The 16,027-nt window shown below is 39.1% G+C and overlaps 1 protein-coding gene across 1 annotated transcript in view; it reads right to left on the bottom strand.

The window, feature by feature from the left end:
- The window catches only part of LOC124133848 (guanine nucleotide-binding protein G(i) subunit alpha), an 86,263-nt gene that overhangs the window by 19,850 nt on the left and 50,386 nt on the right, over positions 1–16,027 (bottom strand). Inside the window, exon 3 of the mRNA XM_046498429.2 lies at positions 6,095–6,236. Within this exon, the coding sequence (XP_046354385.2) occupies positions 6,095–6,236 (142 nt within the window). The remainder of the gene's footprint in view (positions 1–6,094; positions 6,237–16,027) is intronic.

Here is a 16,027-nt window from a genome sequence, read left to right as displayed (position 1 = left end):
GCCAAACTACGCTGAAATTTCTGCGCTCAATCGCAGCGCTACCAGTGGCTATTATGAGTTATCTCCCTTCTATGTCCCTACTGACCAATCAGATTCCACCTCTCACATCACTTGCATTAAGTTGCTTCAAACAAAATGGTGGAACAGTCAAGAAGATCTAATCGATAATCAAAATCAATATTGTAATAAAACGGTCCTTACTTCGCAAAGTGTATCAAATCCTGTGAGTACTTTGATTAAAAACATGAATTATTTTTTAGAAAATATCTGTTGACGGTACACATGCTTTGCAAATCCTGCAATTCACCAAAATCTGCGCGGCACTTTACGAACCAGATGTTGATTTCATTGCACGATTTAGAGTATGCATAGTCCAGGCAACATGTAACTCCAAAATTCCAGCGTAGTTTGTCAAGGGTGGAAACTGGACTTTTATAGTGGGTTAACTTAACTCCCTTGACTCGGGAAGATCTACATCTATTAACAGGCCACTGTGACAAGATGGACTATAGCTGACTGCTGTTACTAAATTTCTGTCCCATAGATCATGAAAGGCTGTAAACGTTTATTTTGACACATCTTTTACTTGGAGGGATCTGCCTTCAAAGTGAAGGTAAGTTTTAGAATTGATTTTCAGCAAACCTGTGCTTGTCGTAAGAGGTGAGTAACGGGATCGGTTTGTCATGTTTACTGATCTAGTTGATGCATGTCATCATTTCCCAATTGCGCGGATCGATGCTCATTATGTCAATCAATGGATTGTCTGGTCCAGACTTGATTATCTACAGACCGCCGTCATATAGCTGGAATATTGTTGAGTGTCGTGTTAAACAACAAAGAAAGAGAGATACAAACAAACTTTAGCGATATCATGTATCGATACAAAAAAGATATTTGTATTTTCTTGCTAAGTAGCATGTGTATCTTGTTGAATGACTGGACAAAATGGATATTTTTATGAGTGTCTTTAAGGCAGGCGGAAACTAGTTCAGGCAAGAAGAGTCATTCCACTGTATTCCTCATCACATGTTATCCCTGTACATATTAGTTTCTTTGTTGTTTCTTTGTTGTTCTTTGTTGTTGACATATTAGTTTCTTTGTTGTTGACATATTAGTGTCTTTGTTGTTGACATATTAGTTTCTTTGTTGTTGACATATTAGTGTCTTTGTTGTTGACATATTAGTGTCTTTGTTGTTTACATATTAGTTTCTTTGTTGTTGACATATTAGTTTCTTTGTTGTTTCTTTGTTGTTGACATATTAGTTTCTTTGTTGTTGACATATTAGTGTCTTTGTTGTTGACATATTAGTTTCTTTGTTGTTGACATATTAGTGTCTTTGTTGTTGACATATTAGTGTCTTTGTTGTTGACATATTAGTGTCTTTGTTGTTTACATATTAGTTTCTTTTTTGGTGACATATTAGTTTCTTTGTTGTTTCTTTGTTGTTGACATATTAGTTTCTTTGTTGTTGACATATTAGTTTCTTTGTTGTTGACATATTAGTTTCTTTGTTGTTTCTTTGTTGTTGACATATTAGTTTCTTTGTTGTTGACATATTAGTGTCTTTGTTGTTGACATATTAGTTTCTTTGTTGTTGACATATTAGTTTCTTTGTTGTTGACATATTAGTGTCTTTGTTGTTGACATATTAGTGTCTTTGTTGTTGACATATTAGTGTCTTTGTTGTTGACATATTAGTGTCTTTGTTGTTGACATATTAGTGTCTTTGTTGTTGACATATTAGTTTCTTTGTTGTTTCTTTGTTGTTGACATATTAGTGTCTTTGTTGTTGACATATTAGTGTCTTTGTTGTTGACATATTAGTTTCTTTGTTGTTTCTTTGTTGTTGACATATTAGTGTCTTTGTTGTTGACATATTAGTGTCTTTGTTGTTGACATATTAGTGTCTTTGTTGTTGACATATTAGTGTCTTTGTTGTTGACGTATTAGTTTCTTTGTTGTTGACATATTAGTTTCTTTGTTGTTGACATATTAGTGTCTTTGTTGTTGACATATTAGTGTCTTTGTTGTTGACATATTAGTTTCTTTGTTGTTGACATATTAGTTTCTTTGTTGTTGACATATTAGTGTCTTTGTTGTTGACATATTAGTGTCTTTGTTGTTGACATATTAGTGTCTTTGTTGTTGACATATTAGTTTCTATGTTGTTGACATATTAGTTTCTATGTTGTTGACATATTAGTTTCTTTGTTGTTGACATATTAGTTTCTTTGTTGTTACATATTAGTTTCTTTGTTGTTGACATATTAGTTTCTTTGTTGTTGACATATTAGTTTCTTTGTTGTTGACATATTAGTTTCTTTGTTGTTGACATATTAGTTTCTTTGTTGTTTAACCCACACTCCATATTCCAGCTAAATGACAACGGTCTGTAAATAATTGAGTCTGTAACAGACAGTCCAGTGATTGATATTGTGAGCAATGATCCACACACATTTACACCTAAACAGCTGATGGTGACGAAACAAACAGGTCAGAGCTGATTCTAAGGTCAAGACAAGCTGGGTACAGGATCATGGGAAATTATAACATCTAGTAGGAACAAGCACCCATTTCGTCTCATTCTCATCCTCAAGTTACCATTGCTAACAAGGCATTTTGAAATTTCCCTCTCACAACCACTCCTCCTTCCTAAGATATTTGTCAGTGCCCAAATACCAACCAAGTCTCAATTTACATAAAAGCTGCGGCCCTCTTAATCTCCTTCTTTTGATTTCCATATCAGCCTGATGTACGTATCGTGAAAGTGATCAATACTCCCATTACACAAGGTACAATTTCCTGTCATGAGATAATGCTCTCTAAACTAGGATCTTAATCGCCCCATGAGCAAGTAACGAGATGGCAGCACACCGCCTCTCGCCTCCTCCTGCTCATGCCGCAGCCGACATCACGGTCATCAGTGCTGATGTACAAACATATTGAGGCCGGTGTCATAATGTCAAATTCTCCATGGTCTCCGTTGGCATGGCAACTGAACAATGCTGACCAGATGAAATTGAAGATGAAGATGATATTGATGTATAAGATATGAATAGGTAATACGATAAGTGTACAGTTTCCTTCCGTGGTTACTTCCTGGCATTGACCAGTAATGTGATGTGTGGCTGTGTATCAAGAGATAGCCACTGCCATGACTCTATTAGTCTCCACGCAACGGAAAATAAGAACAACTTGTAATTCTCCCCAAACTTACTTATATTAGATATACAACCATAATAGGCTGACATAGGCTCATCTCCCAGCATCATCCCACCCCTAGCCTGAAATACAGACCCTGCAACAAATATATCCAATACAGCCCATGCAAGTCTATATTGTCTGGCAAGTCTAGATTACTGCAGTATACAAATATATCCAATACAGCCCTTGCAAGGCTATATTGTCTGACAAGTCTAGATTACTACAGTATACAAATATATCCAATACAGCCCATGCAAGGCTATATTGTCTGACAAGTCTAGATTTCTGCAGTATATAAATATATCCAATACAGCCCATGCAAGTCTATATTGTCTGGCAAGTCTAGATTACTGCAGTATACAAATATATCCAATACAGCCCATGCAAGGCTATATTGTCTGGCAAGTCTAGATTACTGCAGTATACAAATATATCCAATACAGCCCATGCAAGGCTATATTGTCTGGCAAGTCTAGATTACTGCAGTATACAAATATATCCAATACAGCCCATGCAAGGCTATATTGTCTGGCAAGTCTAGATTACTGCAGTATATAAATATATCCAATACAGCCCATGCAAGTCTATATTGTCCGACAAGTCTAGATTACTGCAGTATACAAATATATCCAATACAGCCTATGCAAGGCTATATTGTCTGGCAAGTCTAGATTACTGCAGTATACAAATATATCCAATACAGCCCATGCAAGGCTATATTGTCTGGCAAGTCTAGATTAGTGCAATATCAGTATCTGAAAATGAAGAAAGTCTCTGGGCTTCTTTTTATTATATTTCATAACTATAATTTAACAACTGTTTTATTCTGTAAAATATGTTGAAGATTGAAGAAAGGTGTCTATGAATACAACCCCCCCCCCCCCCACAAACACACTGGAACCTTTCTGTCCTGAGATCTCCACAGGGAGAAAAACATGAGGTACTGGGGACAATACACACAGGAGAAAGACATCAAAACAACAACCAAGCTGTTCATTAAAAGTTTCAATCCTCTCCATTTCAATCACTCCATACGTCAAGCAATAGACAGCTAGAACCAAATCTGCACATGTATCTTACAGATGAATAGAATGTACTGTGCATAGTTGCATTTAAGTTACTATGGTAACCAAACATGTTTTGGTGAACAATATCATCATCAAACATTTGAGAGAAACACAAAATAAGTCAACAGAGAAAACCCACCGAAGGGCATATTTAACATATACGATGACTTAGGATTTGTGACAACCAAGTTGGAAAACATGTGCGTGTGTGCACAGATGAGCTGAGGAAAAGTGCGCTGAAACCGTGACGTGACCGCCGCTTGCCTTGACACCACAAGCACAGCCTGGATTAGAGAGGGATTAGGTATAACCCTTGGGGCCGAGGCACTCTCCAGGCACTCTCTGCGTAAGGTAAACCAGATCAGCTGTGGATCGGTGCCACGGGCCACGAGTAAACCTTCGACACATGGAAATGTCAACATCCCAACCCCTGACCTTAACCTCGGATTAGAATGGTGACGTCATCTTACTATAATCTTTTACAGGTACACAAACAGACAATACTTGATTGTTAAGGTCTAAACACATGCAGGCTACATGACATAATAGGCAAGATTTCAGGTAAAACAGACAGGGGTCTTTAAAATTGAGGTGAAATGGAGTGTGCATGGCTGCTTGTACTAGTCCGGCCTAAAGCCACTTTTATAGTGCTAGCGAGTGAGATACCATGCCACAGTTTAACATGAATACCTCACTCAGACACAGTATACTGACTCCGAGCCGACCAGTCCTTGTTTTAGCCTCTTAATGCCAAGTTCAAGGCATGGTAACAACAAGTAACATCATTCAACATCTCTTGTATGAAGCGGTCGGCGATCGAACCCCCAATCTTCTACTCTCTGGGCAGACACTCCATCACTTGACCACGGAGGACGTCTTCAAAATTGAGTCCAGGGCCCCGTTTCATTAAGCAATCGTAATTCTACGAATGTTGTTATACTGTGTTATGCAATGGGAGACATCACAGTCGTACTGCCTTTGTGGAACAGGGCCCCAGTAGAGTGGTATTTTAGTTTATCTAGATAATACAGATATGTCAATCGTGCTTGCTATTACTCAGAATTAGAATATTTGTATTTCCTAAAACAAAATATTTTTATTGCTTTTAAAAAAAGAGCGCATAGTGCTTCACTTTTGGGTCATGACAAAGACCCTTTGACTTCCATGATTAATTTTAAACTAGAAAATCCAGTGACTGATATTGTGAGCAACAATCCATGCTATCGGTAAACGATGATGCGTAATAAAACTAAGTCGACTCTGACCATCCAATCCTATTAGTCGCCGTTTACAACAAGCATGGATTGCTGAAGATCAATTGAAACCTGGAGTCTTTCTTGTATACCGCTTTGGTGACACACAAAAGTTTACAATATTTAATAATTATGTAATAATCTTGGACTGGAACCCATGATCTGCAGAACATGACCGGACTGACGGTCGCAAGTCTGCAGAGCAAGTTGGACTCATTCCAGTTGGATACCACACAACAGAAATTGTAGGATTTATAGTCCCATAAATACATCAAGTGTTTACTGGTTTCAATACCTGTAAAAATCCTGAGTAGAAGTCTTCAGCAACCCATGCTTGCCGTAAAAGGTGACTATCTTGTCGAAAGAGGCGACTTATGCAATCGGATGGTCAGACTCGCATGTCATCCTACCCCAATTGCGTCGATCGATGTTCACAAATTAAATCACTGGATTGTCTGGTCCAGACTTAATTATTTACAGACTGCCATCATATAGCTGGAATATTGCTGAGTGCGGCGTTAAACAAACAAACAAACAAAACACGTTACATCAATAGTACCACACTCACCGCCCGGTCTGGGTGTCCGAAGTCTATCTTGAGCTGACCCATTGCGCGGATGATGGCGATCATAGACTGAATTGTGTTGCTGTACACCACTGGCTTGTACTGCAAACATTCTTCTTGTGAGTACCCCTTTTCATGTATAATTCTGAAATGTAAAGAAAAGTCAGGTAAGAATTCATTGCTCCCATTTTATTATTATACTTTTGTATATTACGATAATGTTATTAAAGCATCTCTGTCACCACTATTTCTTGATATTTTTACAATCCACCATCAACAACACACTATCAACTGTAGCAGGACATCAATCATTCGTGACCAACTTATGTTATTCCAGGACAAGCCGAATAGCGACTCGTGCCCCTCTCATGGCCATTTTTGCGACCTGGCTCCGTCTTAGCGCAAACGGGCATACCTAAAACATTTGTCAACTCGTTGCGTAATGGTTCACACATCTTTCCCCATATATTATATATGTTTCAGATACAATTTAAAGCACATCGGGACATGCGAAATTATTCGGTATGATTGAACACATTTAACTGTGTCTTGGGTATATTTTTTTAGATGCAAGACATATGTAAAATCAAAAATTATTTCTGAGGGATTCTTTGACGAAGAACTTGAAATCATACGAGCATTCTGATTGGTTTGTTGTATTTTCGCACATAACATTCATCGATAGGGGGACAAGTCTTCTTGCAGGTTACGGAAAGGGGTGAGTGGTGACGAATGGACATCAATATTAATATGAAACATCACCATCACAAAACCACCAATCACCATCACCATTGTCATCGTCACCCTCATCATCATCATCATCATCATCATCATCATCACCGTCGCCACTCTCATCATCACCACAATGCTCACAACCACTATCAACACTATCATCATCATCATCACTATCATCGTCACCATCATCATCATCATCACCGTCGCCACTCTCATCATCACCACAATGCTCACAACCACTATCAACACTATCAACATCTCCCTATCATCGTCACCATCATCATCATCATCATCATCATCACTATCATCGTCACCATCATCATCACCGTCGCCACTCTCATCATCACCACAATGCTCACAACCACTATCAACACTATCATCATCATCACTATCATCGTCACCATCATCATCACCATCATCGTCACCATCATCATCATCATCACCGTCGCCACTCTCATCATCACCACAATGCTCACAACCACTATCATCATTATCACTATCATCATCATCACTATCATCATCATCATCAACAGCAGCAGGAGCAACTCTATCAACAGAACATATTCGTTATCATCATCACCATCAGCAGCAGCAGAAAATACATACGCCATCTCATTATAATTCATCACAATAACATCACCATTCAGTTCCACACTAAAACAGCCACCATCAACACTTATGACCCTCATAACGCTCATCATCAACTACATCATCGTCAATGTGAATTCAATTACCATCATTATTCTGTTATGATAGACGACACCACAATTGTTCTTTATTATCGGTGTATATGACAAGAAAATTACAGAACACATCAGTACTGTCACGGATGTTACTTTGACCTTAAGGTCACTAGTGACAACATGTTAGAGGTTTTAGAACAGGATCATACCAATTTTAGCATTTGGAAACTAAATTGTCCATTTCAAACAGGAAATCAATGAAAGTATTTTTAGAAAGGACAGTCCAGAAGTGAACTGTGTGTTTGATTGTTGGTTTGTTGTTTAATGCTGCACTCAGCCATATTCCAGCTATATGATGGCTGTTTGTAAATAATTAAATCTGGACCAGACAATCCAGTGATTAACATCATGAGCATCGGTCGATTGACATCATGAGCATGTTTGTTTGAGTCTAGACCAGACAATCTAGTAATTGACATTATGAACATCGATCCACGCAATTACGATGACATGCATCAACCAAGTCAGCAAGCCTGACCACCCGATCCCGTTAGTCGCCTTTTACAGCAAGCATGGGTCGCTGAAGACTTATTCTACCCCGGATCTTCACGGGCTGGTGAACTGTGTGACAACACTTGGACAGAGAACATGCCACAAAATGTGCATTTCTAAATTGTTTTCTCATACGGATAGTTTTTATAAGTTTACAAGAACAATTAGGTTAAGAGATAGAACACATTCAAGTTGGGTGTTCGTGTAGGCACATAGTTCTAACCTCTGTGGCTGGTAAATGTTTCCAAACCACTAGTTCTAACCTCAGTTGCTTGAAAATGTCTCCTAACCTTCTAATCTAAGTGGCTTGAAAATGTTTCCTAACCACTTAATCTAACCTCATTGGCCAGTAAACGTTTCCTAATAACTAGTACTAACCTATGTGGCTGGTAAATGTTTCCAAACCACTAGTTCCAATCTCTGTGGCTTGAAAATGTTTCCTAACCACTAGTTCTAATCTCTGTTGCTGGTAAATGTTTCCTAACCACTAGTTCTAATCTCAGTGGCTGGTAAATATTTCCTAACCACTAGTTCTAATCTCAGTGGCTTGAAAATGTTCCCTAACCACTATTTCTAATCTGTGGCTGGAAAATATTTCCTAACCACTTAATCTGACCTCATTGGCCAGTAAACGTTTCCTAATAACTAGTTCTAACCTCTGTGGCTGGTAAATGTTTCCAAACTACTATTTCTAACATCAGTAGCCAGTAAATACTAGTTCCAGGAGAGCTCTGCTGTTTGACATGTGACAGTGGGGCAGACATGTGGTGGGTTAATCAGGATGCGGAATGGCAAGCAAGGCAGTATCGCCTTTCACTTCAACATCAGCTCCAGTTCAATAAAGTGTTCAATTTACACTGCTAACGACAGGGAATTACAAAAACAAGTGTCAGAAACTGGATACCGTTGTGAATTTGTGAAAGATAAATGAGTTGTGAACATTTGATAGAATTTCAAACAATCTGATTGACAAGTCTACTTTTGGAGCATAATGAATATATATGTCGAAAAGAAATAATTTGTTTTTGAGATTTGATAAAAAAAAGTCATACATTTTGTTTGTCAGACCAATATGTAAAGTACAATATACCTAACAAATGTTATATTTGGGATAATACTTTCTTGGTACAGTACAGATTCTCGTACTCAACCCAAAAAAGTTCTGAGAATTTGTACTTTACCAAGAAAGTGTTATCCCAAGTATAACATTTGTTACATATGACCACTTTCTTAATGGCATTGGGTGTTCATACAATATACCTGCTAAAACAAAATTGTTATTAAGATTTAATTCAACAATATCATACACTTTCATTTCCCTCTCGTCTTCCATGTTTAAAGAAAAGCTTTGATGTGAATAAGAACATACAGATTCAAGGAAATTGTGACTCATGGGCTAAAATATGCGAGCAAGCACTATGAATCAAAGAACAAAGTATTCTGACAAAATTGGTTCACCGGCATATTTGAAATGTGGGATGATTGAGAATTCCTAACTTATTACAGCATTTAATACCGCTCCAACAAGCACCCCCTCACCAACTCTTTGACCAATCTGTAAGTAATCTATATTTTTTACTTAGACCTAACATGTTTGTGAATCTTTTCTTGTAAATTACAGATGTTTTTTTTCTTTCACAGAAAACATTTTACGAGAGGTACCGTATTCGACGTAATAAGCGCCCAGGGCGCTCTAAAAATTAGAAATAGGGGGCTCTTATTAGAATATTACTTTGGTGGAAAAAAACAGAGTTGAAAGATAAATTTCGTGGTTTATGCTGACAGTCTGAACTGTTTATATACGACAGATACATTTTTCAAGAATTTAATTGCCCATAATTAAGGGTGCATATAACACACGAGTGCGTATTATACACGAATAAATTAGTCTTGTGTACATTGATAAATCGGAAGGGGGGCTAATTGGGATTGTTCACTTGCCAATATATTAGCAAATATTGCTGTGGGCGCTTATTAGAGTGGGGTGCTTATTACGTCGAATACAGTATTATAATGTGCCTATTGACCATGGTAACAAACTTTTACCACAAACTGAAAACAAAATAAACTCATTGTATATGGTTTTATAAGTGCCTAAATTTTCTAATCACCCAGGCTACTTATTACGGCGAATACGGTACTGTGACAAACTACAGGATGAACAAGTGAAATTGAAGATGTGCACTCCCTTTGGTGTTTAATTTGGCTGTAGTGCACTGTATCTTGGAACACATACATGTTAGAGACTCGGCCTGTTTAACACTAACCAATCCAGTTTAATTGGCTTAACCCTTTCTGATGTATTTAATCAGCTCTGGTAGCAGTCCAAGGGAGGGTGTGGTATCACAATCTCAACTATTCGCTGTTTACATCGAGCTTACTGGTTTTTGTCAATGAAGTATTTCCTGACACAGGAGAGAAACACGTACTGGATGCATCCAGGACATTCAGCCTTCCAAGGGGAGGACCACCATTTAATGTACAGATAATGTACAGGTAATGTACAGGTAATGTAGGTAGTATTTTGGTGGGAGAGAGAAACAACTCGGTCACTGCTTCTAAACACACAATTTCTGTAAAAAGGAGTCAAACAATTTGTTCTGTACTTTTCACAGCAATTATTTTTCAGGACATCTAGCATGTCTCTGAACAAAATATTTTGGAGGTGAAACCCAATGTCAAATTATTTTTTTCCAATATGGATAAGTTTCTCTTACAGAACGTCTTCAGAACTGTAGAAAATGTTGCAAAATCATCTCCATGTATTGTGAGTGAGTGAGTGAGTGAGTGAGTGCGTGCGTGCGTGCGTGCGTGAGTGAGTGAGTGAGTGAGTGAGTGAGTGAGAGTATGGTTTTATGCCGATATGTATGTATGTATTTTAGTATGATATTTAGCAATATCCCAACAAAATCACGGCAGGGGACACCAGAAATGGGCTTCACACATTGTACCCATGTCGGGATCGAGTGAACGTTTAAACTACCAGGCTACCCACTGCCTCAATGATTCCCATGAAGTAGAAATGTTTGGGAAGACGGCAGTACATACGACACTCAAGTGCCTTTTACACACAACTAAATACAGCAGTGACTGGGCACAGCAGACAAATGGCCATGTCAAACAAGTAACTCTGATTTTATTTGTGTCTAAGCTAATGGTTTTCTTATACTGGCATATCATTTCCATGCAATATACTTGGTTTGAATCATAGACGTAACTGAAGTCCTAACATTTAGAAACACAAATCTGCTTACATCTCCACACTCCATAGCATCTCTCCAAGGACACTCCAACTGCACTTGTTGGGTGCGGAGCCTGTTTAGGGGCTGTGGTGTGTTAGAGCAACGTAAACACAAGCCTATAAATGTGATCAGGGTGCTAATCTTAACATTTCATGTACACAAGATAAGTCCTCTGACAGATAAAGACTGTGATTGTTCTGCTCTTGATCATTCATCAACCAGATGAACATATTACTCAGGAAAACACTCCTCTTTGCCAATTCAGTCTTGTTTTGAAGGGATGTTTTTACACTTTAGACTAAATATATAACATGTTGAAATATCAATATCGCAATGTACTTTTTAACCTTTGTTCAAAATGTCCAGAGAATGTTTTTCCTATAGTCCCTGTCCACACATAAATATTACAACTGTGTGACCGCTTCCACGTCCATTGCCCATGCCAACTGTCCAAACAGCTTCAGACAATTGGTTCCAAATGGAAGAAAACTCTAAACATTACGGAAGAAAAAAATACAGTTTCTGACATATTGATGGGTTTTCAAAAACAGGCAAGAGGTATTCTGGACCTATTCCAACATTTGGGAACAGCTCACTTGGGATCTCTGCAATCTTCAAGTTTCACATCTTCCCCACGCAAGGGCATTAACCGACCATAAAAGTCCAGTTTCCACCCTTGCCAAACTAGTTAGCGTATATGATTACTGCAGGTTTGGTCACAGGTTCACAGGTTTTGTTCAATATGTAGATTAAGTAGAGTTATACCATGACACACTTTGTAGCAAACCTTTGATGTGAAACATTAAATAAAGAATACTAAGTGTGTTAATTTATTTGTCAAAGGCTTTTGATCTGAGGTAAACATACAGTATTCCATGCCTCAGCATGTCTTTGAGAAGCAAAGGATCTCATCTATATGTATATCCTATATTCAATTTAACAAAGAGGTCTAGCCTTGGCAACTATAGGGCTCCTCCAATTAGCAGATAAGCAATTAGGTAGGTCAAGTGGGAGATGGAAATTTATAACACACATGCTCAACGTATTATGCAGTTTATCCCTCGATGTAGCATACGGTGGTTAGTTAATGTCCCCTGAGGCAACCTGTGAGTGAGTGAGTTTGATTTTACGCCGCTTTTAGCAATATTCCAGCAATATCATGGCGGGGGACACCAGAAATGGGCTTAACACATTGTACCCATGTCGGGAATCGAACCCGGGTCTTCGGCGTGACGAGCGAACGCTTTAACCACTAGGCTACCCGACCGCCCTGAGGCAAGCTGTATGGATGACTTCCTTGGTGTGGACGAAGTGTCTTATGTCTTGTCTCCCTCCCACACAATTACCAGATTAGCAATTAGGTAGGTCAAGTGGGATATGGAAATTTATAACACACATGCTCAACATATTATGCAGTTTATCCCTCGATGTAGGATACGGTGGTTAGTTAATGTCCCCTGAGGCAAGCTGTATGGATGACTTCCTTGGTGTGGACGGACCAAGTGTCTTATGTCTTGTCTCCCACCCACACATGTACAGACATGGCCACGTGGCCATGATGTGGTCGAAACACTGCAGCCGGACATGTCGTATCTCATGCAGGGCTCTCCATTCAGCAGACTCATCTATTGTGTGACTCAACCAAATATTCTTCAGGGGAATAAATATAAAAACTAAATGCATTAAGGAGAGCATTTGATGTGTGGTGTGTTGGAAATGAGTTTACAATTACATCAGTGACAAGGAGTGCAGGTGGGTGGGTGAGTGGGTGGGTGGGTGGGTGAGTAAGTGAGTGAGTGAGTGAGTGAGTGAGTGAGTGAGTGAGTGAGTGTTGTTTAACGCCAAAGACCCTAATCTCAGTATGGATACAAATGTCTAACCCAATTTTTGCTGTCTACCATGAAAATGCAAAACAATGATTAAAATCTAACACTACTCAGAAAATACTGTTCCGACAGGGTGTAGATATTTTAATCACTTGGTTTTCTTAATTTTCCTTGAAAACATTGCCGATCCAGCTGCTTCTTCCTCCACTGAGATCTTCCCATAAATTCTCCAATAAGGTCAAACACAGTAACACAATTGCCCCACATCAACTCAAGTGGCCTCCCCAGTAGTATCTAAGTGCAAGGCTACTTATAAGGATAAATACAGGCCACCACACACAACACAGAACCATATTCCCATGCTGACAGCCTATGAACAATTAATCCCCTTATTATCTCTGACTCCATCCAGAGTCAACTGAGAAGGATGGATGAGAGATTTCATCCTGGGACACAGTTGACCACACTTTCTGTAATATGTGTAGACTTGCAACAGTCTCTAAGGCAATAATTATTGGATTAAATCATAATTTCTAGATAAACATAAATAAGAACTAGTTGTCCCTGCAAGAGACTGGCCATGGCTTGTACTGTCCGCTTACCTAGACTTGCCTTTTATAAGGATGGAATTATTACACATCCATGGATTGTTATTCAGTACAGCCTTGGAGCAAGGCTACAAAATGAGCAAACTTCGAGGCTATTTAATCATGACAGTGCAAAGGTCGTCTTCATGCTGCTTTACCTCCGATATTAGACTTGGCGACACAAAGTACTCTCCTCGTTACAGCAGTGTTCAGTAGTACTTATCTCCCTCACAAGAGGGCGCTGTCACATGAACTGCAAACCTGTCCTTTGTAACCATCAAGGCGTGCACGTTTATAAACGTCTTGTTTTCGTTTGCATTCTGACTACCTTTCAAAATACACGCTTAATTACTCAGGATGCTTCAACTCGAACATTATTTACGAAAGTGAAGATTTTCAAAGCTATAAATATTGACATCACATGCAAATTATTAATTCCTCATGGGGTCAGCAAACTCAGAATGAAACTATGTAAGCGTGAGAAGTATTAATTCAAAATGAGACTCGAAGGTTGTTAATTTGGAAAAGCACTTAGAGCAGTAGATGCACTTAGACTCTCAGGACATGGAAAGTGTTTGGATGCTGTTCCTCTGAGAAGTCCATTCTAAGATAGTCACATCAAGCCGTGGTTTATCAACCATTGTAAGCTGCCTGTCCGGGAGAAGCCCCCCAAAATGGGGTACAAGTGAGTGAGTGAGTGAGTGAGTGAGTGAGTGAGTGAGTGAGTGAGTGAGGTTTTACACCGCTTTTAGGAATATTCCAGCAATATCACGGCGGGGGACACCAGAAATGGGCTTCACACATTGTACCCATGTCGGGAATCGAAGCCAGGTCTTCGGCTTGACAAGCAAACGCTTTAACCACTAAGCTACCCGACTGCCCCAAAATGGGATACAAAACTGCGAATATCTGTAAGGATATTAATATAAGGGTAACGCTTTTTTTCAGGGCATTATCATTTGCAGAGGGGCTCCTCGGTCTTTTCAACTGCCCTCCTTCGTCAGGCAATTGATAGAAGACCTCTGGCTCCTGCAAATGATAATGCCCTGAAAAATAGCGTTACCGTTATTATAGCTAAAATGGATGAAATTTGTTATCAAATAAAAAGAAACAATATAGGATTTGAAACATTTACTGCAAACAACACGAATGTCACTGATCTACTTTTACAAACCAGATGACGTCATTATTCAACATGACGTCACCTATCCCTATCCTATGATGTCACCCAACAACGGGCGTGATAATGGCCCGTCGTCAAGCAATATGAGGGCATTATCAAGTTAAAGTGACCTGCTCATTTCTGATAACATTTTAATGATAATTCTATCCATTTTAGCTATAAGGATATATACTCAATGCAATAATAGCAAACTTAACAAGTATTTGTCACAGAGTGACGAAATATCCCCCGCCATATACACCATAGTACCAAATATGAAGACAATCCAGCGATTAGTTCTTGAGATATTGTGGCAACACCGTTTTCCAACTCCAAAAACAGATTTGCCTGCTGTGACCTTGAAAATGGGGTCAAGGTCACCAAATCTGACAGGTGTATGCGGTGTCTGTATATACACTATAGTTCCAAATATGAAGACAATCCAGCGATTAGTTCTTGAGATATCGCGGCAACACCGTTTTCTAACTCCAAAAGCAGATTTGCCTGCTGTGACCTTGAAAATGGGGTCAAGGTCACCAAAACCGACTGGTGTCTGCGGTGTCTGTATATACACCATAGTTCCAAATATGAAGACAATCGAGAGGTTTAGTTCTTGAGATATCGCGGCAACACCGTTTTCTAACTCCAAAAGCAGATTTGCCTGCTGTGACCTTGAAAATGGGGTCAAGGTCACCAAAACCGACTGGTGTCTGCGGTGTCTGTATATACACCATAGTTCCAAATATGAAGACAATCCAGCGATTAGTTCTTGAGATATCGTGGCAACACCGTTTTCTAACTCCAAAAGCAGATTTGCCTGCTGTGACCTTGAAAATGGGGTCAAGGTCACCAAAACCGACTGGTGTCTGCGGTGTCTGTATATACACCATAGTTCCAAATATGAAGACAATCGAGAGGTTTAGTTCTTGAGATATCACGGCAACACCGTTTTCCAACTCTAAAAGCAGATTTGCCTGCTGTGACCTTGAAAATGGGATCAAGGTCACCAAAACCGACTGGTGTCTGCGGTGTCTGTATATACACCATAGTTCCAAATATGAAGACAATCCAGCGATTAGTTCTTGAGATATCGCGGCAACACCGTTTTCTAACTCCAAAAGCAGATTTGCCTGCTGTGACCTTGAAAAT

This window comes from Haliotis rufescens, unplaced genomic scaffold (assembly GCF_023055435.1).
Source record: "Haliotis rufescens isolate VD_foot unplaced genomic scaffold, xgHalRufe1.0.p SCAF_16, whole genome shotgun sequence".
Taxonomy (NCBI): Eukaryota; Metazoa; Mollusca; class Gastropoda; order Lepetellida; family Haliotidae; genus Haliotis; species Haliotis rufescens.
This window is presented reverse-complemented; position numbering and strand designations above follow the sequence as displayed.